This window comes from Phlebotomus papatasi, unplaced genomic scaffold, assembly GCF_024763615.1.
Source record: "Phlebotomus papatasi isolate M1 unplaced genomic scaffold, Ppap_2.1 HiC_scaffold_41, whole genome shotgun sequence".
NCBI lineage: Eukaryota > Metazoa > Arthropoda > Insecta > Diptera > Psychodidae > Phlebotomus > Phlebotomus papatasi.
This window is the reverse complement of record NW_026604613.1, coordinates 64,228-79,559: the sequence shown is the minus strand read 5'-3', so window position 1 is coordinate 79,559 and position 15,332 is coordinate 64,228. Positions and strand designations below refer to the sequence as shown.

General features: G+C 41.2%; 1 protein-coding gene across 1 annotated transcript; it reads left to right on the top strand.

Moving 5' to 3' along the window:
- The first annotated feature begins 3,750 nt into the window (after window positions 1-3,750).
- LOC129809180 (uncharacterized) lies at window positions 3,751-14,424 on the top strand. Its single transcript, XM_055858996.1, has 2 exons — window positions 3,751-4,139; window positions 12,201-14,424. Exons 1-2 carry the CDS (start codon window positions 3,751-3,753, stop codon window positions 14,422-14,424), a joined length of 2,613 nt encoding a protein of 870 aa, XP_055714971.1.
- The last annotated feature ends 908 nt before the right edge of the window (window positions 14,425-15,332 follow it).

Genomic DNA, 15,332 nt, shown 5'->3' with positions numbered 1-15,332 from the left:
GTGATTGATGTTGCCTTCTCGGCGGTCGGTGGTGGAAGAGAGCGATTGACGCTCTTTCTGTTATCAGCTGCTGCTGATTTTTTTTCTTCCTCTTCTCGCCCTCAGCGCCCTCGTTGCCACAACAGAGCATTTATTCCACCGATTAAAATTTTAAAATGCGCTCGCAACAAGTGTAGGATAGCAAGTAGCGTAATTTTTCTAGATTGCTTAGCGTTTTATTATTGTGGATTATGCTGTTAAACATTTCAGTGAAAGGCTGCCAGTCCTTCTCATTTCCAGTGAATGTTTTGATTTGTATTGGTGGCAACTTAGGTACGTTCGGTCGTTGCCGTGTTGTTGAAGGTGCGTCATCATTTTCTGTGTCCGATGACTCTACTGCATCGCTATCGATCATCGCTAGAATTGATCTCAGCCGAGACTAAATTTCTTGATCACCCGCTGGTTGGTGTCTTTGGTTTTGTGACTCCGGATTTGGATTATCATTGTTGGTTGTTTCAGATTTCTCATGGTTGAGATCTGAATTGTTGATTGCCAGTGGTGAGGTTACTCGCTTTGGATTCTCAATGAAGTCTCTATACTTGGCGTTTTCAATGAGAGCTTTTGTTTTTTTGTATTTTTCTTGTGTTTGCTCAAATGTTTTTGAGGTTATGTATTCATGTGTCGGTTCGAGAGCTTTGTTATGTTCTTCGTGATATTCTTGAAAACTATTCCACAAGTTTTCAAGTAGTATGAGTTTTTCAGTGTAGTATCCTTCTCCTCTCTTCCTTCATTTGGTTGGACCTTCTTTGGAGAAGTTGTCTCCCAATTTAACAATTGAGGAGACAATGCAGAGTTGGAAATCAATTGTGGCTTTTGTGTCCATTGTGACGTGGACAGTGGTAAAAGTTCAGAGAAAAGAGGAATTTATGTATCTTCTGTTAATTTTTATTTTTTCAACAGAATACAATTTTTTATATGTTTCTCCTCTCTGCGTCTTTTTGTAGGCGACGAAGGGCAGCTTTCAGCTGTCGGACTTTTACTAGCCTACCTCCTCGCCTCTTCTTTTTCTTCGGCCTAGGATTATTTGTCTGGTTTCCTGTTGTCTGAAGCTTTTGAAGGAGTTCCGGAGCTTGGGCCCCTCCTATAGTTTGATAACCACTTGTTGAGTTGACAGTGGTGCTTGGATGGTGGATGATAGAGTGCTCTGCCGCTTGAATCAGGGTTGCAGATTCATTTGCACATTTTCTGAAAGTGGCTTATATGGCTGAGGCCTGTGTGGGACTCGGTTGTGCCGTGGAAAATCCCTCTTTGTTGGCTGATGGCGTCTCTAACGGTGTCCACTGTGTCTACGTGCACTTGGTGGGTGTGTGGCCTTTGTCTCTAGTTCCTGGAGTGGAGAATTGTTGACAATCTTCTCGTCTGGTGAAAACTGCCTTCTTGGATGGTTAAGACTTATAGACTCCCTGGGCCTTCCCTTTTCCGTCTGAGATACTCTTCGATGGATATTCTCTTGAGTTTCTTCTTAGACTGCACTTTTGCTCCCGGGGTACTGGCAACCTTCCGGGAGTTCTCGAGGGGCCACTGCTGGACTTTCTTCTTGGTCTTCTCCGCCTTTTTCTGTTCGTCTGAAGTCTTTTTGGTGTTTGACGAGTCCTCCTTTGGTATCTTCGACCCTTTGGAAGATGCTCCGGTTTTGTAGCTCCTGGCCACTACTGGTAAGAGATTTCAAAATATATTAGTTTAGAAGTCGAAGGACCATGCCCAAGCCCTGACTTGTAGCAGAGCTGAGCCTAGAGGAAGAAGCCTTTCCGAGTCGTTCAGAAAGTCTCCTTGCTCTTTTGCGTAGCTCAGGAGGCTGCAATTAAATAGTTGCCGGCTAAGTCGTTCCCCTGGCGTCCAGAAAGGACGTCCAGTATCAAGTATAGGGCGATTAACGCCACTTGAGAAATGGCAATCTGGATGTTGCTTCTCCAGGAAATCTGAAGGGTTTCTAGCCCTTCTGACTTGGCTGTGGTGCGCGTCCTTCGTCAACTATTTAATTCAGCTCTACGAGAGCTTCTCTGCACCTGCCGCTTGTTAGGCAAGTTTTAGCTGGGGCCGATGTGTGTTGGCTCTCAGTATGGTGCCGCCGGACTTAGGCCTGCCCAGGAGAATAATTAAGCCCTGCTTATTATTTGGCACTTACTTGTTAGTAGCTGCCGCTGATTAATGGAGTAAAACTCTGTTGAAGCTGGTTTTTTTCATTCTGTTGAACAATTTTTTTTACCTTTTATACAATTTTAATTTTCCCACTTAAATTTTGATATTTTCTTAATACTTTCCGTTGTATCTTTGGTGATACATTAACTTGATTTTCCTATTTACGAGAAATTACTGATGAGTTGTTATATTTTTCTATGCCGTCTTTCACCTTTTGCGGGTGACTTAATTTTTGGGCGGAAAACAGTTCAACTTTTATCTTTAATAGTTCTTTAACTATTAACAAATTTTGAATTTTAATATAGCTGTTCAGAATTGAAATTTCTAATGAATATTGCTAAAATTTTTATTTATCCTTATTGGAAAAGTTAAAAATGAATTTAATTAGATAATTGAAATTTTCCGAAAAATTGAAACCCTAATATGCAAAGGATGTAAACAAATAGGGGAAGTTGTCAAATAAGTACGCAGCCTAATTTTTGTGAGAGGAGAAGTAAGAAAAGAAAATTGTGAAGTGGAAAAAGGGATATTTTGAATAAGGAAAAGGATAGTGAGGAGTTTGTGGAAAAGGAAAAAGGAAAACATTTGTGGAAAATAGAGAAGTGGTGGTGGAAAGAAAGATACGCAGTTTCTTCAAGATCGCAGAAGAAAACAGCTGGAAAAGCGCGCTTTCGATCCGGATATCGCCCCCATAGAGAACTAATCGAAGTCTCATTCTATTTTTAGGTTTGTAACCTCTACAACCTCTATAAGACACTTCCGGACTTCCGGACAATCAACTCATTTATTAAAATTGTGTCTTCAATTATATTTTAGGTAATTTACCCTACATTCGTGGTCTTTCGATCCGGATATCGCCCCCATAGAGAACTAATCGAAGTCTCCTTCTATTTTTAGGTTTGTGGTTTGAGAAGATCTCTGTGAGCTGAGGACAAAGTCCAATTCATTTACTAATTTCAATCTTCAACTACATTTTAGGTTTGTAACCTCTACAACCTCAACAAGACACTTCCGGACTTCCGGACAATCAACTCATTTATTAAAATTGTGTCTTCAATTATATTTTAGGTAATTTACCCTACATTCGTGGTCCTTCGCGGAAAATCTCAGAGGCTGCTGGGATAAGAATCAACCCATTGGAAATCACCTGACCTCACCTCAGCAGAGACTATCAAAATGCCACTCAGCAATATCCGGAGTGCCTACAAAGGACAATTGACGACGGTCGAGAGGAATGTTGTGGAGTATGAGACAAATGCAAGCAAGCTCGAAAGTTTGTCAGCCAGATATCACTTGGAGGGTTTAATAGACTCTTGCGAACGCATCCGGACCCGCTATACGGAAGTTCAGCACAATATCTTGAAGGAAACCCCCGCAGAGCGCCAAGAAGATGAGATCGATGAGCTCAACGCGTTTCTGACCCATATTGAAGAGGTGGAAGAGCGAATCCATAGCCTGATCACGAGAGTTCTAGTGACAGAAAAGGAGCGTGGTCATTTGTTTTAATCCACAATTATCGAAGACGACAGGGTGAGCAAATTGCTCGAAGGTTTCAACACTATTTTGGAGAGTATGAACAAGAATGCTTCCGAGACAAACCGTTCTTACACGAAGTTGGAGCCTGTGCAGATACCGCCCTTTAGTGGATCGTACATTGAGTGGCACCCTTTCAAAGATCTCTTCGTCAGCATGGTGGACAAAAATTCACGTCTCACGAAGACGCAAAAGTTTCACCATCTCAAATCGAAACTCACTGGGCAGGCGAAAGGAGTTATCGACCATTTACCGACGAGTGAAGACAGCAAGGATTTGGCCTGGGAAGCGATCCAAGAGCGCTACGACAGCAAGAAGAACGTTGTGAAAAGTCACCTCGAGCGCTTCAAGAGTTTGGCAGCCGTAAAAACTCCAAAGGTGGAAGACCTTCGCAAAATTTACGACATCTCGACAACTACCATCAGCGCGTTGGATGCACTGAAAGTTTCTGGCAGAGATCCTTGGATTATATGAGTCGCTCATAGCATAAACCCCGTATTTCACGCGCTACTGCAAAAAAACTCGCAAAATATTTAGGCAGCAAAAAGCGGCTACGTAAAATTAGGCAGTAACAAACCATTTAACACGAATTTCTCAGACTACAGCTGAGCTGGATTTTGAATCAAAAAGCGATTTCATGATTTTCGAACAAAAGACAACATTTTCATCATTTTTCTCAGATATTCTTTATCCACATGATGACCATCCCCAGAATTGTTCTGGCCAGGGTTTCTTCTTCTTCTTATTCATTTTTCTTCCAGAACTGTTCAAATTCTGGGTTCATCCACAGGATGACCATCACCAGAATTGTTCTGTACAGGGATTCTTCTTCTTCTTCTTCATTTTTGTTCCAGAACTGTTCGGATTCTGGGTTCATCCGCAGGATCATCATCCCCAGAATTGTTCTGGCCAGGGATTCTTCTTCGTCTTCTTCATTCTTCTTCCAGAACTGTTCGAATTCTGGGTTCATCCAAAAGATGACCATCCCCAGAATTGTTCTGGACAGGGATTCTTCTTCTTCTTCTTCATTTTTCTTCCAGAACTGCTCAGATTCTGGGTTCATCCACAGGATGACCATCACCAGAATTGTTCTGGCCAGGGATTCTTCTTCTTCTTCTTCATTTTTCTTCCAGAACTGTTCGGATTCTGGGTTCATCCACAGGATGACCATCACCAGAATTGTTCTGGACAGGGATTCTTCTTCTTCTTCTTCTTCATTTTTGTTCCAGAACTGTTCGGATTCTGGGTTCATCCGCAGGATCATCATCCCCAGAATTGTTCTGGCCAGGGATTCTTCTTCGTCTTCTTCATTCTTCTTCCAGAACTGTTCGAATTCTGGGTTCATCCAAAGGATGACCATCCCCAGAATTGTTCTGGACAGGGATTCTTCTTCGTCTTCTTCATTTTTCTTCCAGAACTGTTCGGATTCTGGGTTCATCCACAGGATGACCATCACCAGAATTGTTCTGGACAGGGATTCTTCTTCTTCTTCTTCTTCATTTTTGTTCCGGAACTGTTCGGATTCTGGGTTCATCCGCAGGATCATCATCCCCAGAATTGTTCTGGCCAGGGATTCTTCTTCGTCTTCTTCATTCTTCTTCCAGAACTGTTCGAATTCTGGGTTCATCCAAAGGATGACCATCCCCAGAATTGTTCTGGACAGGGATTCTTCTTCTTCTTCTTCTTCATTTTTCTTCCAGAACTGTTTAGATTTTGGGTTCATCCACAGGATGACCATCCCCAGAATTGTTCTGGCCAGGGATTCTTCTTCTTCTTCTCTATTTATTCTCCAGAACTGTTCGGATTCTGGGTTCATCCACAGGATGACCATCCCCAGAATTGTTCTGGACAGGGATTCTTCTTCTTCTTCTTCTTCATTTTTTTTCCAGAACTGTTCGGATTCTGGGTTCATCCGCAGATCATCATCCCCAGAATTGTTCTGGGGAGGGATTCTTCTTCGTCTTCTTCATTCTTCTTCCAGAACTGTTCGAATTCTGGGTTCAGCCAAAGGATGACCATCCCCAGAATTGTTCTGGCCAGGGATTCTTCTTCTTCTTCTTCATTTTTCTTCCAGAACTGCTCAGATTCTGGGTTCATCCACAGGATGACCAGACCCAGAATTGTTCTGGCCGGGGATTCTTCTTCCTCTTCTTCATTTTTCTTCCAGAACTGTTCGGATTCTGGGTTAATCCGCAGGATGATCATCCCCAGAATTGTTCTGGCCAGGGATTCTTCTTCTTCTTCTTCATTCTTCTTCCAGAACTGTTCGGATTCTGGGTTCATCCACAGGATGACCATCACCAGAATTGTTCTGGCCGGAGATTCTTCTTCTTCTTCTTAATTTTTCTTCCAGAACTGTTCGGATTCTGGGTTCATCCGCAGGATGATCATCACCAGAATTGTTCTGGCCAGGGATTCTTCTTCTTCTTCTTCATTTTTCTTCCAGAACTGTTCGGATTCTGGGTTCATCCACAGGATTACCATCCCCAGAATTGTTCTGGACAGGGATTCTTCTTCTTCTTCTTCTTCTTCTTCATTTTTGTTCCAGAACTGTTCGGATTCTGGGTTCATCCACAGGATGACCATCACCAGAATTGTTCTGGCCGGGGATTCTTCTTCTTCTTCATTTTTCTTCCAGAACTGTTCGGATTCTGGGTTAATCCGCAGGATGATCATCCCCAGAATTGTTCTGGCCAGGGATTCTTCTTCTTCCTCTTCATTCTTCTTCCAGAACTGTTCGGATTCTGGGTTCATCCGCAGGATGACCATCACCAGAATTGTTCTGGCCAGGGATTCTTCTTATTCTTCTTCATTTTTCTTCCAGAACTGTTCGGATTCTGGGTTCATCCACAGGATGACCATCCCCAGAATTGTTCTGGGGAGAGATTCTTCTTCTTCTTCTTCTTCATTTTTGTTCCAGAACTGTTCGGATTCTGGGTTCATACACAGGATGACCATCCTCAGAATTGTTCTGGACAGGGATTCTTCTTCTTCTTCTTCTTCATTTTTGTTCCAGAACTGTTCGGATTCTGGGTTCATCCGCAGGATCATCATCCCTAGAATTGTTCTGGCCAGGGATTCCTCTTCGTCTTCTTCATTCTTCTTCCAGAACTGTTCGGATTCTGGGTTCATCCGCAGGATGATCATCACCAGAATTGTTCTGGCCAGGGATTCTTCTTCTTCTTCTTCATTTTTCTTCCAGAACTGTTCGGATTCTGGGTTCATCCGCAGGATGACCATCACCAGAATTGTTCTGGCCGGGGGTTCTTCTTCTTCTCTATTTATTCTCCAGAACTGTTCGAATTCTGGGTTCATCCAAAGGATGACCATCTCCAGAATTGTTCTGGCCAGGGATTCTTCTTCTTCTTCATTTTTCTTCCGGAACTGTTCGGATTCTGGGTTAATCCGCAGGATGATCATCCACAGAATTGTTCTGGCCAGGGATTCCTCTTCTTCTTCTTCATTTTTCTTCCAGAACTGTTTAGATTTTGAGTTCATCCACAGGATGACCATCCCCAGAATTGTTCTGGCCAGGGATTCTTCTTCTTCTTCTTAATTTTTCTTCCAGAACTGTTCGGATTCTGGGTTCATCCACAGGATGACCATCCCCAGAATTGTTCTGGACAGGGATTCTTCTTCTTCTTCTTCATCATTTTTCTTCCAGAACTGTTCGGATTCTGGGTTCATTTACATGGTGACCATTTTGGCAAAAAAATATGTTAATATTCGTCTAAACCAAAGACTAGTATGCCTAATTAAAAAAAAACTTCAAACCCCGTAGACAGTGGAGCCGAAAGTAAATATTGTAAAGTGTCTCAGATAAAATTAAACATCTAGGGTCCGATGAACGTCTATTGCACAATTAACCCCTTTTGAATCTTTTGTCAGAATGTTGAAAATTATTGAATGTTTCTAGTAAATTATAAGTAATATAACGTTTTTTCTGTAATATACCTTTTACTATAAACAGGTATGTTCAAATTTCATATCCCAAATGGTACAGAGTAGGGTGTCAATAGGTGGTGACACGAGTTCTTAAAGTGTTAATAGACTTTCCTTTCACCCTGTACACCTAAGTTGTAAAGGAGATTGGACAGCCGAATGTGTATCGGTGTGATCTGGTTATGTATCGGTGTTTCTGTCGCAATTACTCCAGTAGAATCGCAGTTCTGCGTCGATCCGGAATGATCGAAAAAGTAGAAAAACGAATCTGGGGATTTTTTCTCGTATTTCGCTCGCTTCGCGTCAGGTTTAGTAAAAGAGTATCTTATTTTGAATCAATTATCGAACCACAAAAACTTTGTTTCAACGATATAAAGCCTCTGGCACTTCAAAATGTAAGAGAAACTTAGCAGAACTGAATAGAAATTCCTTATACATTCGTAATGAAAATCCTCCAGATTTAGTATAAAACACGCACTACTCAAGAAATGAAACAGTATTGGCAAAAGAATATCAGTCGCAAAGAATTTACGATATTATGACATCACACTACGTGTGAGCGATTATGGTGTATTCTTAAGAAATTTAATTGTGACCTTTTGGTTATTAAATCAAACTCGCTATTCTAAAAATAGAATGGTCGTGATTATAACATTAAGCAAAAAACCTAGTGTAGTGTATTTAGTACCGATCCAAAATGTGACAGATGAGAGAGAGAGACAACATGCTAGTACTTCCGTAATATTTTGTATATAAGTCACGAATAAAAGAGGAAGTGCCTGTTAGACACTGATCGTCACCATAAGAAGTTGTTAATAAAGCCTTCAAAGTCACTAAAGTCTGCTTCTTTAAATATTGGCACTTTACCTAGAAAGAAATTTCCATAACTCAAGCACTAAACGACTAAAGTTGTGCGTGAAATTAGAACAATTCAAACACAACCAACAAAACTGTGCATAAAATACGCACAATTTAAACATCAAACAGATAATATTGTGCGGAAAATTTGCACAGATCAAACATAAAACGGTTGAGATTATGCTTTAAAACTCGCGCAACGCAATCTTGAAACTTTTAACAATGGCGCTTAAAACGCGCACAGCGAAATCATAAAAAGATTAGGAATGCGCTTAAAATGACGCACAGCTCCATCATAAAACGTTAATGCGCCTAAAATCACGTACAACTCTATCATAAAACGGTTAACAATGCGCTTAAAATCACGCACAGCTCAATCGTAAAACGGTTAAGAATGCACTTAAAATCACGCACATCTGAATCAAAAAACGGTTAAGAATACGCTTAACAATACGCACAGGTTAATTGTAATACGGCTAAGAAGAGCATTCTTAACTGTTCTATGATTGGTTTGTGCGTATTTTTAAGTGCAATCTTAACCGGTTTATGATTGGCCTGTGCATGTTTTCAAGCGTATTCTTTACCGTTTCATGATTGCGCTCTGCGTGTTTTTAAGCGCATTTTTAATGTTTTATGATTCAGATTTGCGTGATTTTATGCGCAATCTTAACCGTTTTATGATTCTGCTGTGCGTGATTATAAGCGCAATTTTGAGCATTTATCATTGATGTTTGCATGATTTTAGGCGTATTTTTAAGCGAATTTACCGTTTTATGATTGAACTGTGCGTGTTTTAAAACGTAATTTTAACCGAGCTGTGCGTGATTTTAAGCGCCATTCTTAGAAGTTTTAGGATTGGGAACCGTTTTATGTTTGATCTGTGCAAATTTTTTTAAATTGTGCGTATTTTATGCACAGTTTTGTTGATTATGTTTGAATTGTTCTAATTTCACGCACAACTTTAGTCGTTTAGTGCTTGAGTTATGGAAATTTCTTTCTAGAGTTTTTGCTTAATTGTATTGTTACGATTTTGGGGGTAGGGCAAAACCCTACAACCCCAGCAACCACCCTCAATGGGACCACGACAACAGTGGACTGCGAAATGGGGTCCCAGGTCCAGAAAAACACTAATATTTCACATTGGGAATTTATTTAACTGACTTTATTCTTACATTTCTTTTGAAACCCCGGGGGCCTGATGGGCCACTTAGAATGCCAGGGTAGTCCTGGATTGCCCACGGACAATCCGGGGCAGATCCCTCCCTTCTATTACAACCTTCACGGTGTAACTCCAAGCACACCCCCCATGACACATTCTACACACTTATAGTTGCAATTGTATATGTGGTGCTCCCAAGAATTATAGCCTTAACCCAAAGAAAATTCACATTCCTGGGAATACCACACATAAAATCGCTACAGTATAATCACGACCATTCTATTTTTAGAATAGCGCGCTTGACTTAATAAGCAAAAAGCCACAATTAAATTTCTTAAGAATACACCATAATCGCTCACACGCAGTGTGATGTCATAATATCGTAAATTCTTTGCGACTGATATTCTTTTGCCAATACTGTTTCATTTCTTGAGTAGTGCGTGTTTTATACTAAATCTGGAGGATTTTTATTACGAATGTATAAGGAATTTCTATTCAGTTCTGCTAAGTTTCTCTTACATTTTGAAGTGCCAGAGGCTTTATATCGTTGAAACAAAGTTTTTGTGGTTCGATAATTGATTCAAAATAAGATATTCTTTTACTAAACCTGATGCGAAGCGAGCGAAATACGAGAAAAAATCCCCAGATTCGTTTTTCTACTTTTTCGATCATTCCGGATCGCCGCAGAACTGCGATTCCACTGGAGTAATTGCGACAGAAACACCGATACATAACCAGGTCACACCTATAACCATTCGGTTGTTTAATCTACTTTAGAACGTAGGTGTATAGATGCTTAATTTTATCTGAGACACTTTAAAATATTTACTTTCGGCTCCACTGTCTACGGGGTTTGAAGTTTTTTTTCATGAGGTATACCAGTCTTTGGTTTAGACGAATATTAAAATGATTTTTTGCCAAATTTTAATACATTTTTATTGATCCTGCTCGATTAGGAGGTCTGGGAGGTGTTGTGGAGTCGCTATATATCTCTCGGACAATTTTGTGGCATCAGTTCATTCTTCTGGTCAAATGGGATCGATGGTGTACCTATCCCTGACTGTCTCTCATCCGAACTCTTTCTTCGCATTCATTATTTGCGTTTGCTACTTTCCGCCTCCCGTTAGATCTTCTGAACCACTTGTTGAATTATTTGATCTTCTTGCACCCTTTGGTTGCTACTTTATTCTGGGAGATTTCAATGTTAATCTTCTCGAGCCAAGTCGCCTGTTCAAGATGAACATGCACCTTCATACAAATTATTTTCAAATTAGGATTTCTTAATCTTTGAGGGATAATAATGGGTTTTAATTCATATCGAACTACTTTTGAATAGTTAAATCGTCAGGATATCCATCATGAGTCCTCACATCTTAAAAAGGATACGAGTAATTCAACACGAAAGTTGGAAAATTTTGGCTTCACCAAGACTTTATAAGGGTTTTCGTTACCCCTACTTTTTAAGTCAATGACTTATCCTTAAAGGATTTAAGGACTATTGCACTATTTTTAGATACTTTTACTACTAGGAATGTCCTGTCATTTCAATTAGAGACGAATAGTTTAACTGATATACGGATTTTAGTTTTGGGTAAATCGAGTCATTTCACGAAGTATAAAAAGCAAGCCTCACTTTAACGGCAAATATTGAAGAAACTAGGATGCTAAACGATCCTAAACTTTTGCCATCCTATTTTCTATATCCTTAACTCTATCTGATATCAATTTGCTACCATTCTAACAAGTAGTTTCTATGATATTAGAGATTGAAAATTGTCAAATTCTTATTGAAAGTAGGTCATTATGCTTAGTGCTAATGACACCCGTTCATTCACTTCTTGATCAGCATTTTTTCGTCAGCAAAATAAAGAATGTGCAATTTTGAAATGACGCATTATGGGTTCACGAAGTTCACCTTAGTAATTAAGTGGGGTAAAAATGATTTTGTATAAATAGGGTTAATTTTTGTTAAATAAATCAGATTGCGATAGAGATTCCTGAGTTTCACTTCTAGCAGCACGAGAGTGCTTGTTCCAGAGAAATCGCATCTCCCTTTTGGCCCAAGACCAGCGGCATCCTATTGCCTAATGCTTACCAGCGGCCAATTGGCTCCCTACTGCCAGGAAACAGCGGCTTCTCTTCAAGAAGCCTTAAGACCTAGGGCAGGCTTTGAGAATATTTCTGGAGGAATTTTTCCCTAGAGGCATTCATTTGCCGGACTGCAAGGTTGGAAATTTATTTCTAACCTTGGTTAAACTCTCTCGAGGCACCCCCGGGGGTAGCCTACACAAGGGGGCATTACTGCCTTAAGCCCGATGGCTCGAAAGAGCCGTTACTAGAGGCCGTGAAAACAGCCGAGAGTCAGTCCAAACAGTGGAAGAATTCCCCAGGAAGTTCTCACCAGAGCAAGGGAATAATCTGACAGGATTCGGATTATTCTCTTCCACTAGCTTCGGCTTTTCAGCTGTTTGGAGCCGAAACATCGCCTATGTACAGATTTCCTCTCTACCTGTCGTATTTTCTCCCTCAGCCACATACCCTTCTCTGCGACTCGAGGTCGCTCCTTGCTTGATTTGGCGCTACTGCCTGATGATTGTCATCAGTTGCTCCGGTCTTATGGTCAGCAGGCTCTTCCGGGTGTTTCTGATCATGATTTGATTCAGTTCTCCTTCAGTATGCCAAAGGTAGACAAGTCAAACCGTTACCGTTTTATGAGAGATCTCAAGCGAGTTGACACTGATTCCCTACTTCGGGCAGCTGCTGATATAGATTGGCAGTCTGTTAATCTCTTGCCGTCGGTCAATTATCGGGCCGAGTTGCTGAGTGGTCTCTTGGGCTCTTTGTTTGAGTCCCATGTTCCCTTCAGAAGGGTACTGTTGCGTAATCCCAGGACCCCTTGGATGCGTCCATACATTCTGAGGGCAATTCAGGATCGCGATAGGGCCTACAGGGAGTGGAGGAGCTCTGGTCAGTCTTCTCACTGGTCTGCTTTTAAAGTTCTTCGGAACAAAGTGAAAACTTTGATTCGCGATGCGAAGTCCAATTACTATCACGGTCAGCTGAACCCATCGCAGGATCCTGCGGTGTTGTGGCGCAACTTGGGCCGTCTTGGTCTAAAGAGGACTTCACACTCAGCTGAAGCTGATCCTAATGCGCTCAATTTATTTTTCTGCTCAGTCACTCCGCGTCAAGATTGCCCTTGTCCTCCTCATATTTTTACAGATACTCCGGTGCCTGAATTTAATTTTCAGTGCGTGCCCTCACACGTAGTCCTTTCGGCTATACAGCGAGTCAACTCTTCTGCAGTTGGGGTTGATGAAATCTCTCTCGATTTGATCCGCTTGATTCTTCCAGTCATACTTCCATGTCTGACAGATCTCGTCAATTTTGCCATCACATCTTCTTCTTTCCCACTTTCTTGGAAAAGTGCTGTGGTGGTTCCCATCCCTAAAGTGTCTGCGCCCTCCGCTGTTTCTGACTTCAGGCTAATTAGTATCCTGCCTGCGCTGTCAAAGCCCCTCGAGATCATCCTTCTGGATCAGATGACTGCACATCTGGAACGTAACAACCTCCTGTGTGAATTTCAGTCTGGTTTTCGAAAGAATCACAGTACTGTCTCGGCTCTCCTTAGAATCAATCATGATATTGCTTGGGCTTTGGATAGAGCCATGTTTAGCGTTCTGGTCCTTTTGGACTTCTCTAAGGCTTTTGATAGCATTTCACACTCCCTTCTCTGTAACAAGCTTCAGGGACTCTTCGGTTTCTCTACGGTGTCCGTCCGTCTTATACAATCCTACCTTGCATCTAGATCTCAAATTGTAAGGTCTGGTCATTCAACCTCGTCTGCCCTCGATCTTACTCGCGGCGTTCCCCAGGGTACCATTTTGGGACCTATTATTTTCTCTCTTTTCATTAATGATCTCCCGCAGGTTCTCAGATATTGTGGGTACCATTTGTATGCACACGATCTTCAGATTTACTGCTCTGGAGATCCGTTAAATTCATCTCACGCGTTCGATGCTGTAAATGATGATTTGGAGAGGATCTCACACTGGGCCGACAATAATGGTCCGGTCCTGAATGCCAGAAAGTCGCAGGCACTTCTGGTGCACTCAAGAGGAAGAAACCCGATCTCCTTTCCACTTTTCCTTTCGGATGAAGAGATTCCACTCTCCTCCAAGGTGAAAAATCTAGGTGTCATCTTTAATGACACACTGATTTGGTCAGATCACGTAGCTGAGATTTGCCGCAAGGTTTTTCTCACTTTAAGAACTTTACGACGGTACCAAACTTTTACACCCCGAGAAACCAGATTGCTTCTGGTAAGAACACTTATTGTGCCATTTTTCACCTACGGGTGTGAGTTGTTCTTCAGAGCACATGCTGAGGACCACAGTCGTCTGAGACTTGCATTTAATTCATGTCTGCGCTATGTCTTCGGACTTCGCAAATATGATCATGTGTCCGCATATGGTGATTCCATACTCGGTCTTCCACTGCCCGGTTATCTCGATACCCGTGTGGTGGATTTCATTTCCAGGATTCTTTCGACTGGTAGGCCGCGGTACCTCACGGAGCTTGTGGTTGCTGGATCATCTTCCAGGTCTTCGTGTCTCCGTGTGCCTGGTTCAGGGAGTCGTAATTTTCGCAACTCCATATTTGTGGAGGGTGTTATTCTCTGGAATGCCTTGCCAAGGGAGCGAAAGAGGGGGCTTATCTTGAGTCATGTAGCCTCCATTCACAACTTGTCCTAACCAATTGTATAGGGCCAATTTTGTTCAGAGGACAGTTTGTCCTAAGTCTATTAAATAAATTGAATTGAATTGAATTGAATTTTTCAAATAACTCTGGAAAAATTCATGAAAAGTTGAATTCATATTGAACGAGATTTTTCGAGTTTTCAATTTGTTCGGGTATTCAGAAAAAATTCACGAAAATTTCAAAAATCTCTAAAAATCATATTAACGCTGATCTTATGATTTATGTTAGTTTTTATATTAAATGATCACAAAAGGAAAGTCAAATATTGAATGAAAACTTTCTGAAAATTTCATGAAAATTTCAATTCATATTGAATAAGTTTTTTCGACCTTTCATATGGTTTGGGTGTTTCTGAAAAATTTCATAAAAATTCTCAAAATTTCATGAAATTTTCAATATAATTTAAAGAAAAGAAGCATATGTAAAAATTCCAGAGATAGTCACCATGTGGTTGGACTCAGAACTGATCATTTCTGGATGCGAGATGCAGAGGAAGAGAATACCCTATCCAGTACAACGCTAGACACAGTGATCATGTGGATAGACCAAGAATCTGGACAGTTCTGGAAGAAGACTGCAGAAGAAGAAGTAGAATCCCTGGCCAGAGCAATTCTGGGGATGGTCATCCTGTGGATGAACTCAGAATCCGAACAGTTCTGGAAGAAAAATGAAGAAGAAGAAGAAGAATCCCTGGCCAGAGCAATTCTGGGGATGGTAATCCTGTGGATGAACTCAGAATCCGAACAGTTCTGGAAGAAAAATGAAGAAGAGGAAGAAGAAGATTCCCTGTCCAGAACAATTCTGTGGATGGTCATCCTGTGGATGAACCCAGAATCCGAACACTTCTGGAGAAAAAATAGAGGAGAAAAAGAAGAATCCCTGTCCAGAACAATTCTGGGGC

What these genes read in the sequence shown, in the direction of transcription:
- LOC129809180 (XM_055858996.1), top strand. Translation starts at nt 3,751, where the DNA reads ATGAACAAGAATGCTTCCGAGACAAACCGTTCTTACACGAAGTTGGAG. An exon ending in TCGACAACTACCATCAGCGC is followed by an intron (nt 4,140 to 12,200) that starts GTTGGATGCACT and finishes TTTCTCCCTCAG; the next exon opens with CCACATACCCTTCTCTGCGA.